The 15,872-nt window shown below is 38.7% G+C and overlaps 1 protein-coding gene across 4 annotated transcripts in view; it reads left to right on the plus strand.

The window, feature by feature from the left end:
* The window catches only part of Enox2 (ecto-NOX disulfide-thiol exchanger 2), a 331,866-nt gene that overhangs the window by 256,663 nt on the left and 59,331 nt on the right, over positions 1 to 15,872 (plus strand). For all 4 annotated transcript variants that reach the window (XM_005401231.2, XM_005401230.2, XM_005401229.2 and 1 more), the window contains one exon: positions 9,493 to 9,648. In XM_005401231.2, the coding sequence (XP_005401288.1) occupies positions 9,493 to 9,648 (156 nt within the window). The remainder of the gene's footprint in view (positions 1 to 9,492; positions 9,649 to 15,872) is intronic.

The following is a 15,872-nucleotide window of genomic DNA, read 5'->3' on the forward strand; positions in this document are numbered from 1 at the left end:
AGATAATAATTACACAGCCTTGACTAGCTGAAATAAATAAATACATGGTGATAAGAATAGTTGTTTTAAAAAAGACTTCCCATGGAAACTATTAGGAAGAGTCTGAAGGACAGTATTTGTTTATTCATTCATTCATACAAAAATATTTACTAAGGCCTGCCATAGAAAGTGGTGACCAAAAAGACAAAGATTCCTGCCTTTGTACGGACTCCTCTACACTACAGTGTAGCAAGTGTTAGAATAGAATAAAGCATTATTTTCACCAAGGTGAGGTGAGGGGAGAGGGTTAGGTAAATGGTGATGGTCGGGGAAGGTTCACAGAAGAGGTAATATTGGAGCTCAGTGTCCAGGGATATACAGGAGTGTGATGCACAAAATGGGCTAAGAATAGTCTGGGCAGAGAAGACAGTGTCTCAATTGACTGGAAGGTAAACAAGAAGAGAGATTATGGGGACACCGATTAACTCTAAGTAGAACGATATTACTCTGTCCCACAAAGACCTTGAAGCTACTTATAATAAATATTACAGTATAAGAAAAAAGGGCCATCTATGGCCATACCTTCCTGAATGAGCGTGATCTCAGCTGATCTTGGAAGCTAAGCAGGGTCAGGCCTGATTAGTACTTGAATGGAAAAAAAGGTCTATAAATAAATACGCATCTGAGAAAATATAAATGAGGATAGAAAGTGAAGATCACGTAAAGAGGTTGATTAAAACTCAGATGTGTAGGTGGTAGGATCCCACTAAGTTTCTAAAGTTGAGCTACACTTGTGATCAGGCAGCCAAAACAAAAAGGGGAACCTGATCAGTTACATAATTTGCATTTCCCATATAAAGAAAATATACTAGTCCTTTCCAAGGCCCTTAATAATTCCAGGGATGTCTGATATTCTGACTGTGGAAGAAATTTTTCACAAGGTCTTTCGTGTAGAAGTGTTCATGATCAATGAAATACTTATCTAAAAAGCCCAAACATTAGTGTGTGCTCAAAACTAGTTAATATGTTGCCTAGTCTGCTACAAAATGCAAAAAACTAGAAATATAGTGAATTTGGCATGAAGCTAAATTTGCTTGACTGAAAGGGCTGCCTATTATTGCAGGATTATAGACTTCCTATATTTTTGGTTTTACAGTATTCTGCATTTCATGAATTGCATGAATGGTACATTGATTAGTTTCTCTGGGATTTTTTTTGGGGGGGTGTTTTGTTCTGTTTTGTTTTTTGTTTTTTGTTTTTTTGAGACAGGGTTTCACTGTGCAGTTTTACTCACTCTGTAGCCCAGGCTGACCTTGAACTTGGAGCAATCCTCCCGCCTCAGGCATGTACCACCATGCCCGGCAAGTTTTATTTTTATCACATGTTTACTTGGCAAATTAAGAGACTGGCAACTTTATGTATATGTAGCTACATAATTTTATTCATCTCTACAATCTAGAAATCTAGGAACCATGAATAATATAAGAAATATCTTTATTAATTGTCCTGCAAAGATATTCATAGCATCCCTGGAAGCGGGTTGAGGATTTGATGTAGATCCTGTGTAAGAGTGTAAGAAGGAGTAAGAGAAAAATACACTAGACAGATATCTGCAGAACTTTGAACTACAGGAATGAAGCTCAATAGACAGAGATTTGGGATCTAAGTTGAGATATATTAGGGAGAGACTGTATACTGAAATCATGCCATATAACCAACCCAATCCCAGTTTGCTAGCTTGCTTGATGTCATACATGAGCCAGACCCTGCCTCAACTTTCCAAAAGAACTGAAGCAAGTGCTTCACAAGTACTTCTGGGAACTGGAGAGTCATTGTACAAAGCTCTGAAAACATGTGCTTTCAAGAGGACAAGTAATAAATCCAGGGTCATCTTATAGCTCAGTCAGGCTGTCCTTAGAAATCTGAGTTCTCTGTTTAGATTGGCTGCCTAAAAATGCCTTTTAAGGGATCTGTGTAGACAGGATGCCCTCAGGACTGTAATGCATTAAAATTTATCAATACCCAGGCATAATTCTTAATTTCCAGTGATTTTTGTAGAAATTATAAAGAAATAATAATAATATCCCAAAAATGTGTAGCTGGATTGGAATCATAATTTTCTATAAAATAGCTTAATTGTGCATATATAATTAGAGCCTATTTGAGCACTTATTTTGGAATAATCTGTGGTTGAATTTTAGTGGTTTTGCACTTAGTGAAAGCTAATTCCTGGGGCTCAAGGACTAGAACACCTAAAATATTAGAAGTGCCTTTATGGAGGCAGGGGAACTTGGATGGGAAGAAATCATTAAGTGGAGACCCAGCCTTTCTGAGAGTATGAATGGGACAGCTGGGACCTGGGTTCAGTTCTAAAAGTGCAAGCAGGATAGTAAATGTGTTGTCCTACCTTTGCCTACCTATAGTTCAATCATTACCACACTTCCAACTTCTGTAGCCCAAAGTTGAGACGGTGAATTTTTTAAAAAGTCCCTAAGCTACCTTGCAGTGTACAAATACATGTATTAAATATCTCAGTAAGAGGTTCTAGGGCCAGGAATAATTAAAGGCACATTACAGAGATGAGTAAGTACTAAGATTGATCTAACCAAGCCATGGGCATTGTGAAGAGAAATGTAGACTAATAGTTAGCCACGTGATTAGTAAGAGCTACATACTGCTTGGCACTGTTATATTATCCCTATGAGCTTCATTTTCCTCACCTGTAAAATAGAAAATAACACTATCTACCCCTTAAAATAGGCACCTAACCCTTAGGTTGTGAAGATTAAATTAGGTGATGTGCATAATACCTGAGAATTCATAAGTAATTGGTGAGTAGCTAGTATTATGGGTACCATCTCTTTCTCCATTGCCATGAAAGTATTTTACAGGACAATAACTAGTGTGGTCTGGCCTGTCAGAAAACATCCAGGATTGGACCATAAACTGGGAACATGCATTTTACAGGACAATAACTAGTGTGGTCTGGCCTGTCAGAAAACATCCAGGATTGGACCATAAACTGGGAACATGTAATGTCTTTGTCAGACATTGAAAGATGGGAAACCTCTAAGGTTTCTAGGGTTTTGTAGACAATCGAACACTGTTCGAACTGGCCCTCCCACATAGCAACATGCAGTGACGGTGGTTGCTCAACACTCCCAAAGTGCCTTTTCAATAATCTGAAAAAAATCACTGTCAATTAGTTTAAGGCCCTAGTTCTCTATTTTTATCCTTTAAAAATAATTAACCCTGTTAACTGATCGCACCTCATGCTGACCATACTGGTTATTCTCCTTTTCCGTTGCTATATGACAAACTAGGTTACAGTTTAAACTAGTTTAAAGCCTGGTGTGGTGGCGCACACCTGTAATCCCAGTACTCCGGAGGCTGAGGCAGGAGGATCGTCACGAGTGCAAGGCCAGCTTGGGTTACAAAGAGAGCTCAAGTCAGCCTGAACTGCATAGCAAGACCCTGTCTCAAAAGGACAAAAAATAAAGTAAAAAAAAAAAAAAAAAACTAGCTTAAAATACAATCAGTTTTAGCTGGGTGTGATGGTATATAACTATAATCTCAGTACTCTGGGAGGTTAAGGCAGGGGAATCACAAGTTGAGCCAAGCCTGGGAAATTTAGCAAGACCCTGTCTCAAAATTAAAAAAAAAAAAAAGTAAAGGTTGGAGGTGTAGCTCAGTGCAAAATCGTGGCTTAATCCCCAGTACCACAAATATAAACAAATAAATGAATAAAAGCCACAATCAGTTTACTACACTGTTCGATGATTTCTGGATGAAAAATTTGGGCAGGACTCAAACAAGCAGTTCTGTTCCATATGATATAAATTTGGGATACGAGTTGTGGCCAGCTGACCTGGAAGACTTTACCGATGGGTAGTACCTTGGTAAGGCCAAATAAAAGACAGGGTTCAATATGCCTATCAACAGGTGAATGGATAAAGAATATGTGGGTTTTATATACAGTGCAGTGCTACTCTGCCGTAAAGAAGGATAAGCTTAAGACATTTTTAGGTAGATGAGACGAGATTGGGTGCCTTCAGGGTGGTATGCCATAGGCATTTTTAGGTAGGTGGATGCACCTTGAGAACATATTAAGTGAAATAAATTGGACACACATTTAAATGTCACATTGTTTCTCTTGTGTGAGAAACAAAAAGGGTAAATAAGGAACAAAATGGAGGATAGATATTGGGGAGTAGGAAGAAAATGTTCAAATGGAAAGAGGACAGGGGAAGGTTGAGGGGGAAGGGATGGAAGGAAATAAAGGTAGAATATAAAAAGAATGGAGGGAAGACAATAGAAACAAAGTTTTGTAGACAGAGGGGGAAGAAGGATTGAAGGGGAAGAGGGGAATGGGAAAAAATTAAGACATATTATGTACAGGTACAAATTCCCTATGATGAATGTGTATGTCAAAAATCATTATGTGTGTCAAAAATGTACCAATAAAATTAATTTTTAAAAAAGACCAGGCTCAGCTGGGTCACTCTTTCCACTTACTCTAAGGCACTCTCCACATGTCCTTTCCAGCACAATAGTCAGATGTCTTACATGACAACTCAAAGCTTCTTTACCACACACTCTAAGAGGAAAAAAATATCGCTAATCTCTTCAGGTGCAGACCTGCAAGAGGACAGCATATTCCTTCTGTCATATTCTATTGGTCAAAACAGTTCTAGCCCATCCAGGTTCAAAGTGGCCAGGGGATCATAGACGTCATCTTTTTATAGGAGATTATCAAAGAATTTTTATCCATCTCTAATCTACCACACTAGGGAAAAACTTGTATAGCACTATTTGTTGCTCATATGCTATATTTTTCAATGTAAGATATTATACAAATATACACTGAACGTTTAAATGTAAAATTATTTATTAGGGTAAAAGATACATTCCCATTAATCCCCCTCAGGACACTGTCCGTCTCTTCAAACACATGTGTCCCATCATTCTTGCCACTTTATAAAGCAATTCCACAAATCTTTCATGAGTATCTTTATAAGTAGTGATTAAAAACCATAGTAAACACTGCTGCTGAGTGTCATCCAGGAGAAAAGCAGGCTTATAAAAACATTACAGCATGTTGTCCTCATCCTTATTCACCAAATCTGGCACTGTTCACCTTCTGGCTCTTCCCAAAGTCAAAATAACCAAGGAAGATAAATGTTTTAGTTGGTTCAGGACATCGAGGCTGCCATGACAGCACGATTAAAGACATAAAGAAGCCTTCCAGAACTGCTTCAGAAAGTAGCAAGAATGATGTAGGTATGTTCAAAGTGAAGGAAAGTTTTGAGGGGAATTAATGACACTGTGTTTTACTATAATAAATATTTTTTTAATTTTATTGCTCACCATATTTTTGATCACATCTCATACCTGCTTCACTTTATGTCTCCAATTAACTTAATTCATTAAAATAGTTGTCAAAGTGCATTGAGTGGCAGTGTAATGGTTAAGAGCATTAGAGTTAGATAAAGCTGGATTTGAATTCCAGTTCTGCCTTTTGCTGGCTGTGTAAACTTGAACAAGTAACTAAACCCCTTTGAGCTCTAGTTTCTTCATCTATAAAATGATGAAAGATAACAACAATACCTCCCTCTCAGGTCTGTCGGAATGAGAGTATATAAAATACTTAGCACAGTGCCTAACACGCTGTAAGTGTTCAATAAACAATTGTGATGGTGATAATAATTGATGATTCAACATTTTAACTCTTTGCATGGCTGTTTCCAACCTAGAGTGTGAGGTCAAAAATTTTGTCTCTCTCCTTTAAGTTCAGTACTTGGAACAGGTCCTGGCATTAAAATATTGAGCAAGTGGATATTGAGACAACTGTATAGCAGCACAGAAATGATTTGTCTCCACCGCAATTCCTTGGTTTAGATGTGTACAGAGGCTAGAATATAATATTGCAAGGTTGAGTAAGTGCAAGTTCCTAGGTAGTAAGAAGGCTCAAGGCTATACTGAAACATACTTGAAATTGTACGGTAGAACTGTAGCTCTGAGGAACAGGCTGTCCTAACACACAGAATTTGCAGCATTTCAAATAGGCTGGGACTTTGGGAAGTGCATAAATCAGAAGAGGATATATAAACCAATTCCTATGGCTTGTCCAGCAATGGCCATCCCAAGAGTCAAGAAGGCTAAGGAGCAAGGGTGCTAAAAGAAGAGATATTAAATGCAAAATTGAACAGGGTATTTGTTGTGAAAAGGACTCTGTGGGAATGCCTTGACCTTTTTCAGAACACCTTTGTATGATTTTAAATCTCCTTTAGAAGGTTGAATTCCTAATGTAAGTAGCAATATTCTGTATTTGTTGGCTGTACACCTCAAGCCAGGTCAGATGCTAGAAAAAAAGGAGAGAATTTCTCTTGTGTTCTATTCCCAGTATGTTTCAAATTGCGCCTTGGTTATTTAGGTTCTGCAATTCTTGTATAAGGCTCATGATTTCTATTCTTTTTGATTGACGTTGAAAATCCGCTTTGGCATTTAATAGTTAAAAATAAACCAAAGAAACAGTCAATGCAATAGGAGCCTTTGAAATGTCATGTACAACCTGCCCTCTAGCAAGACCTGCTGGGCAGTGTAGCCTATGGAACTCTTGGCATATTGAACAAAAGGAAGAAGGAAGAAAGGAAGTTTATCTACTCTGGCTTTAGCCATATGTCATGAATACATTTGCTTTTAAATGAATTTATAAAATATTAATGTAATCATACGAGACAGCAGAGTGGTGAGTACATCAGTCAGAAGTTATATTTATCCTATATATTTGTTTTTGTTTATCTCCATTTATTAGTAGACAGAACATGGAGACAGGCATTTCCTTCTCAGTGGAAGTGGCGGAACTTGTTTAATGAAGTGATGTTTCTGTAATCGGTGGTAGAGTTGTGAATGAAAGAGCTGTGTGAATAACAGTGAGGATGCAGACAGAACAATAAAGGAGGACAAACATTTCAGTAGGAGGGGGAAATAGATGGGATTGATTATTTGGCACATAATCTAATCTGATCTTTTCCTAATGAAAATTAACAGTTTGTAAATGAATGAGATAATGTTAACAATTTCTCCAAAATCTTCTGCTTAAGCAATGTGATTTTCCAAAGACATAAAGGGCATTCTGAACCAAAGTGCCATTATTATATAGCATAGGAAAACAGGTACCAGGGGGCTTAAATTCTCCAATACCAAAAGGGAACCTAGGAACCCCACCCCCTGCATAGAGCCTGACATATAGGAAGCCTATCACAAATGTTTGTGAAATGTGAGAATGAGTGTCTGAACTAGTGACTGTCAGTATAATTGCACATTTTGAATGGAAGAAAGAAAACTTACCATTCAGGACTGACTATCACGCCAGAGGTCTTCATATCTGTTCTGTCCTTTCATCCTTTAAACTAAATGTAATTATTTATTTCTTTAAAAAGGAAATGGAAACACAGAGATATTAAGAAACTTTCCTCAAGGTCACATAACCCTATATAAAGGAGAGTAGAGATATGAAAGCTACGGGAGAGAGGTTGTGTGTGTGTGTGTGTGTGTACATGCATGTTGTGTGAAATGACATGTGAGTGCTAAAGGTATATGTTTTCATTTAAAAAATCCTCTTGGGAGAAAAATTTTTTTCCTAAAACTTTTAAAGGTCTTGACGTTTCAGTATGACAAGCATGTGAAAGGATCACAGATGTCCTAGCTTGTTTGAGCTGGGCTTGTAACAGGAGATACCCATGTGCCACCCACTTGCCCATCTGCCTAGACATAGGACTCCCTATTACTGGGCCTGCTAGACCTGAAGCTCTGCTTTTGTGGGAACTACAGATTCTTCCTGCTTAGTTTAGGCCCACTTCCTCTAACATCTTAGAACTATCCAAGACTTAAGGGTTACCTTGAGGATATCCTTACAAGCATTACCCTCTGACCAGTGTGGTGAACATGGTGAAGTTTTGGGAAATAAACCCTGCTGCTACTACTGCAACTACCCCTGCACTACCAGAACTCTTCATGTAATAATTTGTTTGCATAGTTCTATAGTGAGGACAGGTATGAGAGGCAGGAAAAACAAAGCAGCACTCCCTTCTCTCAAAGAAATTGCAATTTTATATAGAAATGAAATCAGTACTGTCCCTAGACCCAGGCAAGTGAGGCTTCTGCCCTGGGCCCATACCTGAGGGGACCCATGCTCTAGAAGGCCTACCTTGATATATTTTAAAGGCCTTTCCAATGCTGACCACTGGCCAGATGGTCAGTCCCAGGAGGAGAATTGCCCTGATTCCAGAGAATGCCCTGTGATCTGATCACAAGAATCACCTTTTCTGAAAGTTTCTATTTCCTGAAGTTTTCTATGTTTTCCTCCTGAGGAGACTAGCTGTTTTATCTGGATGAGGAGCCCCAATCTCAACCTAGACCCATATGAACTCCAATATCCATTTCTCCTCTTTGTAATATTTGCCAGTCCTCTGCCCCACATAGGGAATCAACTAGAGACCCCAGGAAGCTTCAGGATTCATGCCTGTGGAATCCTCCCAGAGTCTTGGTTCCAGGAAAATGGCCTGACAAGTAAATCGCTCGAGCTAGATGAAATGATACCTTTAATGGTATTGTAGGAGATTGTGCCACCAGAATGTTATTGATGCTGATTGGTTTGGATCAAATTGTGTACAGAGAGAATCCCCTTCAAAACATGTTGGGGCACTGGCACATGTCCGTAAAGCATCCCCGAATAAAACAAAAGGCCATGTAAAATAAAATAAAATTCAGCAGCAACAGATATAGAAAAGTTTTTACACAAAGAGTTAAGAATGGACCAAAATTATCTGCAAAAGCTTGTTCAAGGAGAGTGAGACTTAAGCGAGACCTTGAAGAATGAGAAAGTTTTGGAGAGGCTCAAATGATTCTAGGCAGGGAGAACAACATGAACAAAGGCACAGAGAGTAGTTAATTTACTGAGACATTTTGTGCTATGTACTGTGCTACACACATTTCATTTGTCATTTTAATTACTTCTCTCAGTTCCCTGTCAGGTAGGACTTATGAACCCTATTTTACAGCTGAGAAAATGGGAGTTCATATTGCTAGCAAATGGTAGAAGTAGAGCCCAAATCTGCCTGATATGGGTGCTTTTAACACCATGCTGTACAATAAATAGAACATGTACAAGGGGTAGCCAGAAGCCTGATTGAAATTGAGCTGAGGCTGTGTGTTGGAAACTAATAGAGGCAAGATCACTAGACAAGGTGCAATCATATTGCAAAAGATGTAGAATATCAAAATGAGATGTAGAAACTTACATAGGCTCTGATCAAAAAGAAAAGAAAACCAGCCCTATACAAAGGAAAGTGCACAACCATAATATAGTATTGAAGACCTGAAAAGACTAAGCAGCATGTTTTTAAAAAAAAATATTTTGCCTTAGAAAGACCCTTGCTTTGAAACTTGTATTTTGCCTCTATTTGACCTTGCTGTTGTCATTTATTGATCTCTTTTTCCTTTCCTTTTTAGACTTTGATCCTGCTCTTGGAATGATGACTGGAATTCCACCAATAACTCCAATGATGCCTGGTTTGGGAATAGTGCCTCCACCAATTCCTCCAGATATGCCTGTAGTAAAAGAGATCATACACTGCAAAAGCTGCACACTCTTCCCTCCCAACCCAAGTACTGTTCTGCTTTTTTCCCCATATAAGTCACAATGATTTGGTATATAAGAAAGCTACCATCAGTTTCAGAAGAATACCCAGGGGCTTCATAAATGTATGTACAGTAGCTTCACCTAGAAAACAGAAGAGAGAATTGTTTCTCACTAGGCAAAGCTGCATTTTATACACTGCATTTTATACACAGTTTTATGTGCTGGTTGCAATACAAGTAATATAACATGTTTCTAATGCTGTCTGGTAGGGAATTCAAGTGTGTTAGTTGAGAAGGCACCCAGTGCAAATTGCTCCATGCTGTCATTTGTAGTGTTCTCAAAAATGGCCCACATGCTGCTGATGGCAGAGCTTGAGCATAGTCTAAGCCCACCTAGGTCACATGGTAATCTGTATTTGGTGCTACCAATTAGTCACACATCATTCCAACTCCTGCTATTCTCTCACTGCTACCAGTTAGTCACACATCATTCCAACTCCTGCTATTCAACTTATGGGCAGCAATACACAGTGACGTGTAGTTCAAGTTATTGGGAGGGCAAAGGGAAAAGTTAAGGCTAAGTCCAACTACTTGTAGCCATTCAGTCAACACAGTTCACCTGGAAACAGTCTAGGCATCTGTCTTGTCTTACCGGTCTTACATTCTCTAAGGAGAATAGGCTTCTCCTTAGACTCACTTTAAAATATCAGTAAAGATAAGGCTATGTAAGTTTAAATGTACCACCAATAAAATTGACTCAAAATTTCTTTAGAGCCATTTTGAGCTTCATATCCTTTAAATGATTTTAAGCTACTTCTGCACATGACTTAAGCCTCACTAATATTTTGTCCATAGTCCCAGTGGTGCTAGGTAACATACTAAGGGAGCTGCTGCTATGGTACAAGGAGACCCATTCACATGAACAAAACTTATCAAAATAAACATGAACCTTGGGCATATGACTTCAGACAAATACTTAACCATCATTTAATCATGATTGAGACCCTAGCAGAGACCCATTCTACAGTATTTGGTATGATCTGCTTGTGACTAAGGTTTTAGCATCAATAAGGGTTAGACATACCCTCTTGAACACTTTTGCTAGTGCAAATTGATCTTATTGCATTCTGGTTTTTGAACTTAGTTTTGAACAGAGTACATCTTTCGAGACCAATAATAAATCTAAGAGGCCAACATTTTGGAGAACTGTACTGGGGGAAGATCTAGCATATCACAGAGAGAGTTAGGGAACTGATGATAAAATGTCCTTGTAGGCCTTACTTGCCAACTCAAATGGCCATTCCTAGATTTGTGTTTAGTGCTTCAGTGAATGGGCAGTGCTGTTATATGTTTGTCTTTTATTCTTAGTTCCACTGTCCTTGAAAATGTGCAGTGGCATTTTCCTCCCTTGCTTCCATTGTGTTGCTTTTGGATTGGAGAAAACTTTGTATCCCTGAGAGTACCTTTTTTGTGTCAAAGGCCATGAAGTTAGGCATTGAAAGTGCTTATGAAAAGCTAAAATCCTGTTGATTTAATCATCTATAGATGGTATAATGAGCACTAGGTTTACATTGCCTTGGTCAAGTCTAAGCTAACTGGATGGTTAAAAACCTAATATGTCCAGGTCATGGGCAATAAATGACTTTAAGAATGTTGTCTTGGTTATTTTTCTCTTGTTGCTGAGACAAAATACCTGATGCCCAAAATGAAGGAAGGAAAGGTTTATTTAGCTTACGGTTTGTGGAGGTTTCAGTCCATACACGGCTGGCTCCAAGTCAGCATGGCCCATGGCAGAGGGCAAACGTTCATGGTGGTGGAAGACAGCAAAGGCAACAAGAGCAAAAAGGGAAGAGTAGCAGAGGGAAGAGCAAGCCTCTCTCCCTCCATTATATTGTATGCAAACTACCTGCCCCAGGACAGGTGTAGCACTCATACCCATAATCCCAACATTGGACCATGGATCAACCATAAACTCTAGAAGCCTGCCCCATAACTGCATGAGGATTTGGGGGGACGTGCAGACACAAACCATGACAAACGTTACGTTTCTAAATTTCCAGAGAATAGCACAGATACCTTGTTTAGAACATAGAGACCACATTGTTGAGCAGTCTTTGAATGCATGTCAAAATATATAGCTTAAAGAGGCTTAACTTCATAGTCTCTAGTAAAAGAAACAGAAATATCACAAATATATGTTTTATCTTTTTCCACCTCAAGCCATGGCTTCACACTTCTGAGTTGGGAGTGCCACCGAGTAAGAGGGAAGCAGCACTATACTCTCACAGCTCAATCTTTAGTTCTTTATCTTTGGATTAAGAATGCTGAGAGGGCAATTAGGGGGTAGCTTCTGGGAAGGAACCTGGCTTTTAACTGAACTCAAAAATAATACTCCTGACAAAGCTTAAAGTATACTAATGTTCTCTTGCTTTATTTTAGAATTTGAATTTGGGGGAAAGGAGTCTTATAAGTTGAGTGGGGAAAATACTAGCTGAGGTATCTCCCTGAGTTCTTTACTGAAAAAAATAGCATGGCAAAAAATGCCATTATTATTAATAGTGCCAAGGCTTATTTTTGTGAAGGTGAGACTGGAAGATCAGTAGAAGACAGAAAGAACAGGGGAGTTGGTATGACTGAACCCCTTATATTCTCAAGGGACCACAACCCCCCTCCATAAAGCCCTGACTAGAAATTCCACTGCTTTCTCTTGCCTGCCTCTGGTATATTCTCTTACACTGAATGACATCTGACTCCAAACTTCCTCTCAGCAATAATAACATCTAATGATTCAGAGACCCTCACAATATCTTTATTCACCACCTAGTCTACTTCCAAGTCTTGTTTATTAGAAGGTATCTTCTCCATCAATTCCTCCCCCTCTGTTCCACCTCACACTTCATTGAGATGCTAGTCACATATACAGAACCATAAAATTGTCCTGGAGCCCTCATTGCCTACAGATTCATAGTCCAACTTCTGACCTCAAAACCTTTCACTGATCTGCTTCATGACTGTCTTCAGAATATCATCTCTACTTGCCACATACCCACCCTTTAGTCAGGTTCAACTGCTTTCTGACCTTACACTCCTTACACTCCCCTCCAGCCAAGCTCCAAGTGCACACTCTCTAGAATGCTTCTCGTGGAAGGCACTGAAATTAAATCTCTGACAAATCATTCTAATGCACATTCACTTAAAGAGTGGGTGCTAGACCCAATGTATACTTTTTAAGTCCTTAAATTACTTTATATTTCTGCTTTATTTAGTACTATTGACCACTTCATCCTTCTTGAAACCTCATTTGAATGTGAAAGTCATTTAAAGGTGAAAGAATGACTGCAGCCACCCAGACAGATTATATAAATCAAAAGCAAAGACCATCTGAGGAATCCCACCATTTCCCAACCTCTGAGGAATCCCACCATTTCAAAATTTAAAAAGAAAAATAGGAGTTTGCATTTTGGTATATTCCTTAGCAGCAAAAGTCCCCCAAAGGACTGTACAAAGATTGCTAGTTCTCCTATTTTACCTCTGCTTCTCTGATGTTACTGCTCCTATGTCTCTATCAGCATGTCCCTTGTTTGAGAACACTGAAGACCTTACAATGCTAAACCCAGTGGACATTTCTCAAATCTTTCTAGTTGATATTATAACAATATATGACACAATTATTTTTTTACTCCTTATACTTTCTCCCCCTGGCTTCTAGGACACCATACTACTGGTTTTCCTCCCACCATACTAGTGGTTCTTTCTCAGTCTCCTTTGTTGGTAAACCCCTGTCTTCTTATTGGAGAGCTCTCAGTCCTTGAACCTCTTCTTTATCTATAGTCATACTTTTGATGGTCTCCTCTAACCTTGTAGCTTAAAAACTATACATGAATGATAACCTAAATTTATGCTTTGAGGTTAGACCTAGCCTCTGAGTTCCAAACTCATATCCAACTGCTTACTTGCTAGCTCCATTTGAAAATCAAATAGACATCTCAAACTTAAAATGTTCAAAATTAAATTTCTAGATTTGCCCCCAGGCCTGTTCCACTAGTACCCTTTCCCATCTTCCATGCAGTGATGGAAACTGCATTCTTTCAATTGCTCAGGACAAACTTAGACATCATGCTTACTTACTTTCTTTCCGTCTCATACCACATTTAATTTTAGAAAATTCTGTCCATTCTAAATTATATGGATGAAATCCTACTACTCATAATAACCACTGCTATGATCCAATTTATATCCATTATTTTTCATTTTCTGAACCATTGCAGTAGCCTTCCAGTTGAGTCTTCCTCTTTCACCCTCCCTCTCCATAGTCTATTCTCCATAGAATAGGCAGAATGATCCTTTTAAAACTAAGATTATGTTGCTTCCCTACTCAAAACCCTTCAGTGGCTCTCCAGTTTACTCACAATAAAGGCTAAGTCCTTTTAAAGGACTATATGGTCTGCTCCCACTCCACATTTTCTCTTTGACTTTCTTTCTCTGTTCTTCTCAGGATGACCTCCACGCTGCTTTATGAAAATACCAGAACACAGCAGATGTTCTTCCATCATAAAACCTTTGCCCAGGCTCTTGCCTCTGCCCAGAATACCCTTCCCCCAAATATCTATATAGCTAACTCTCTCGACTTTTTCAAGTCTTTACACAATGTCACTTGCTCAGTGCTCTGATAATCTACTTAAAAGTGAAGCTTTCCCCACCATACTCTTTGTGTTACATTATTGCCACTATTTTTATATAACACATTACCTATTTAACAATCTATGTAATTTATAGAAGAGAAACTCCACAGAGACTAGATTTTTGTCTATTTTGTTCATTAAAATTTCCCCAGAACTTAGAAAAGTATCTGACATCTAATAGGTATTCAATAAATGTTTGTTGAAGGATAGGTGGATGGACAGCTGGGTCGATGGATGGGTGCATGGTGCCAGAAGGGGCAGTCAGAGCTCTGAAAAGCAAACCAAGTGAATAGAGGGTAATTGCTATTACATATTGATCACTTTCAAATCTATATTTTTGGTCTGTATCTCTCTTCTGAGCTTCAGGAACATATAGCCAACTACCCACCAGAATTGTCTCAGTTAATCAACATCAAATGTTTAAAAGAAGAGATTGTAGTATAAGAGACAGATTATAAGACAGAATTGTGTTCCACTCCCAGCTCTGTCCCTAACTAGCTGTGGGATCTTGCCCTGTCATGTGATATTCTTGGGTCCGAGTTTCCTTATCTAGAAAGCAAACATACTAGATTAGATTAACCAAGGCACCTGCAAGACTTCATCCAGCTCCAAAGTTATGGTTGTACACATTAAAATACAGCTAGCACTATAATTATTCATCTAGACAAAATCCATCAAAATATATTAGGCAAAACAAGAGCAGCTCAGTTGGTAGTGTACAGAATTTTGTACCTTCACTGGAACAAGCAGGGTAGCATAACAAAGTACTTGAGCTCTGAAGTAACATGAGCCTGCATTCAGAGCCTAGCTGTCCATCACTAAAGAGCCATGAGATCTTTGGTGACTAACTTAACCCCTCTGATCTAGACTAGGCAAAATAAGACCTGGTCTAAAAATTCAATGGCTCATTCTAGACTAGAGCAAACCAAGTACCAGTCTCTTATACATAAGTGGTAAGTATCCCATTGTCCTGAAAGCAACATCCTCTGAATCCCAGGATTTTCAGACATAGACAACAACAATAGCAAAACCTCTCTGGAACATACTTTTTGTTCTCAGGGTGGCTGGCTATCAGAGATTTACTGAATTTTCAGTTAGCACTTGTCTACGGCGAGAGAAATGAGCAGCACCATCTCTGGAAAGAAGTCAGTTTGGCCAATGTTTATCACTTAAGCTGCTAAACCTTCTGTATGGAGAGGTTACATTTTGAGTCTACTGGAAATACCAGTGAATGAGGACTAAATGATGGAATGGCATCTGTTCTCTATGTCCAGGTACATGGGAAAACACTCAGGAGCCAGAAAAAGGGCAGGTGTTTTTTTTTTTTTTTCATTTTACCATATCAAAACAATTTGGACCCCATTTTGGTTCTCAGGGCTGGATTCTACAAAGAGAATTAGAGAAAACAGGATAATTGAACGTTAAGAACAATTTGCCAAACTTCTGATTAGTTCCAATAAATTAGGATTACATTAAAATACATTTGACCCCTGCTGATTACCTAGGGGGCCTTTAGTCTTGGGTTGTCTAATAAAATCAACTCAGAGACTTTGCATTATATAAATTCTA

Source organism: Chinchilla lanigera, unplaced genomic scaffold (genome assembly GCF_000276665.1).
Source record: "Chinchilla lanigera isolate Chin_1 unplaced genomic scaffold, ChiLan1.0 scaffold00072, whole genome shotgun sequence".
NCBI lineage: Eukaryota > Metazoa > Chordata > Mammalia > Rodentia > Chinchillidae > Chinchilla > Chinchilla lanigera.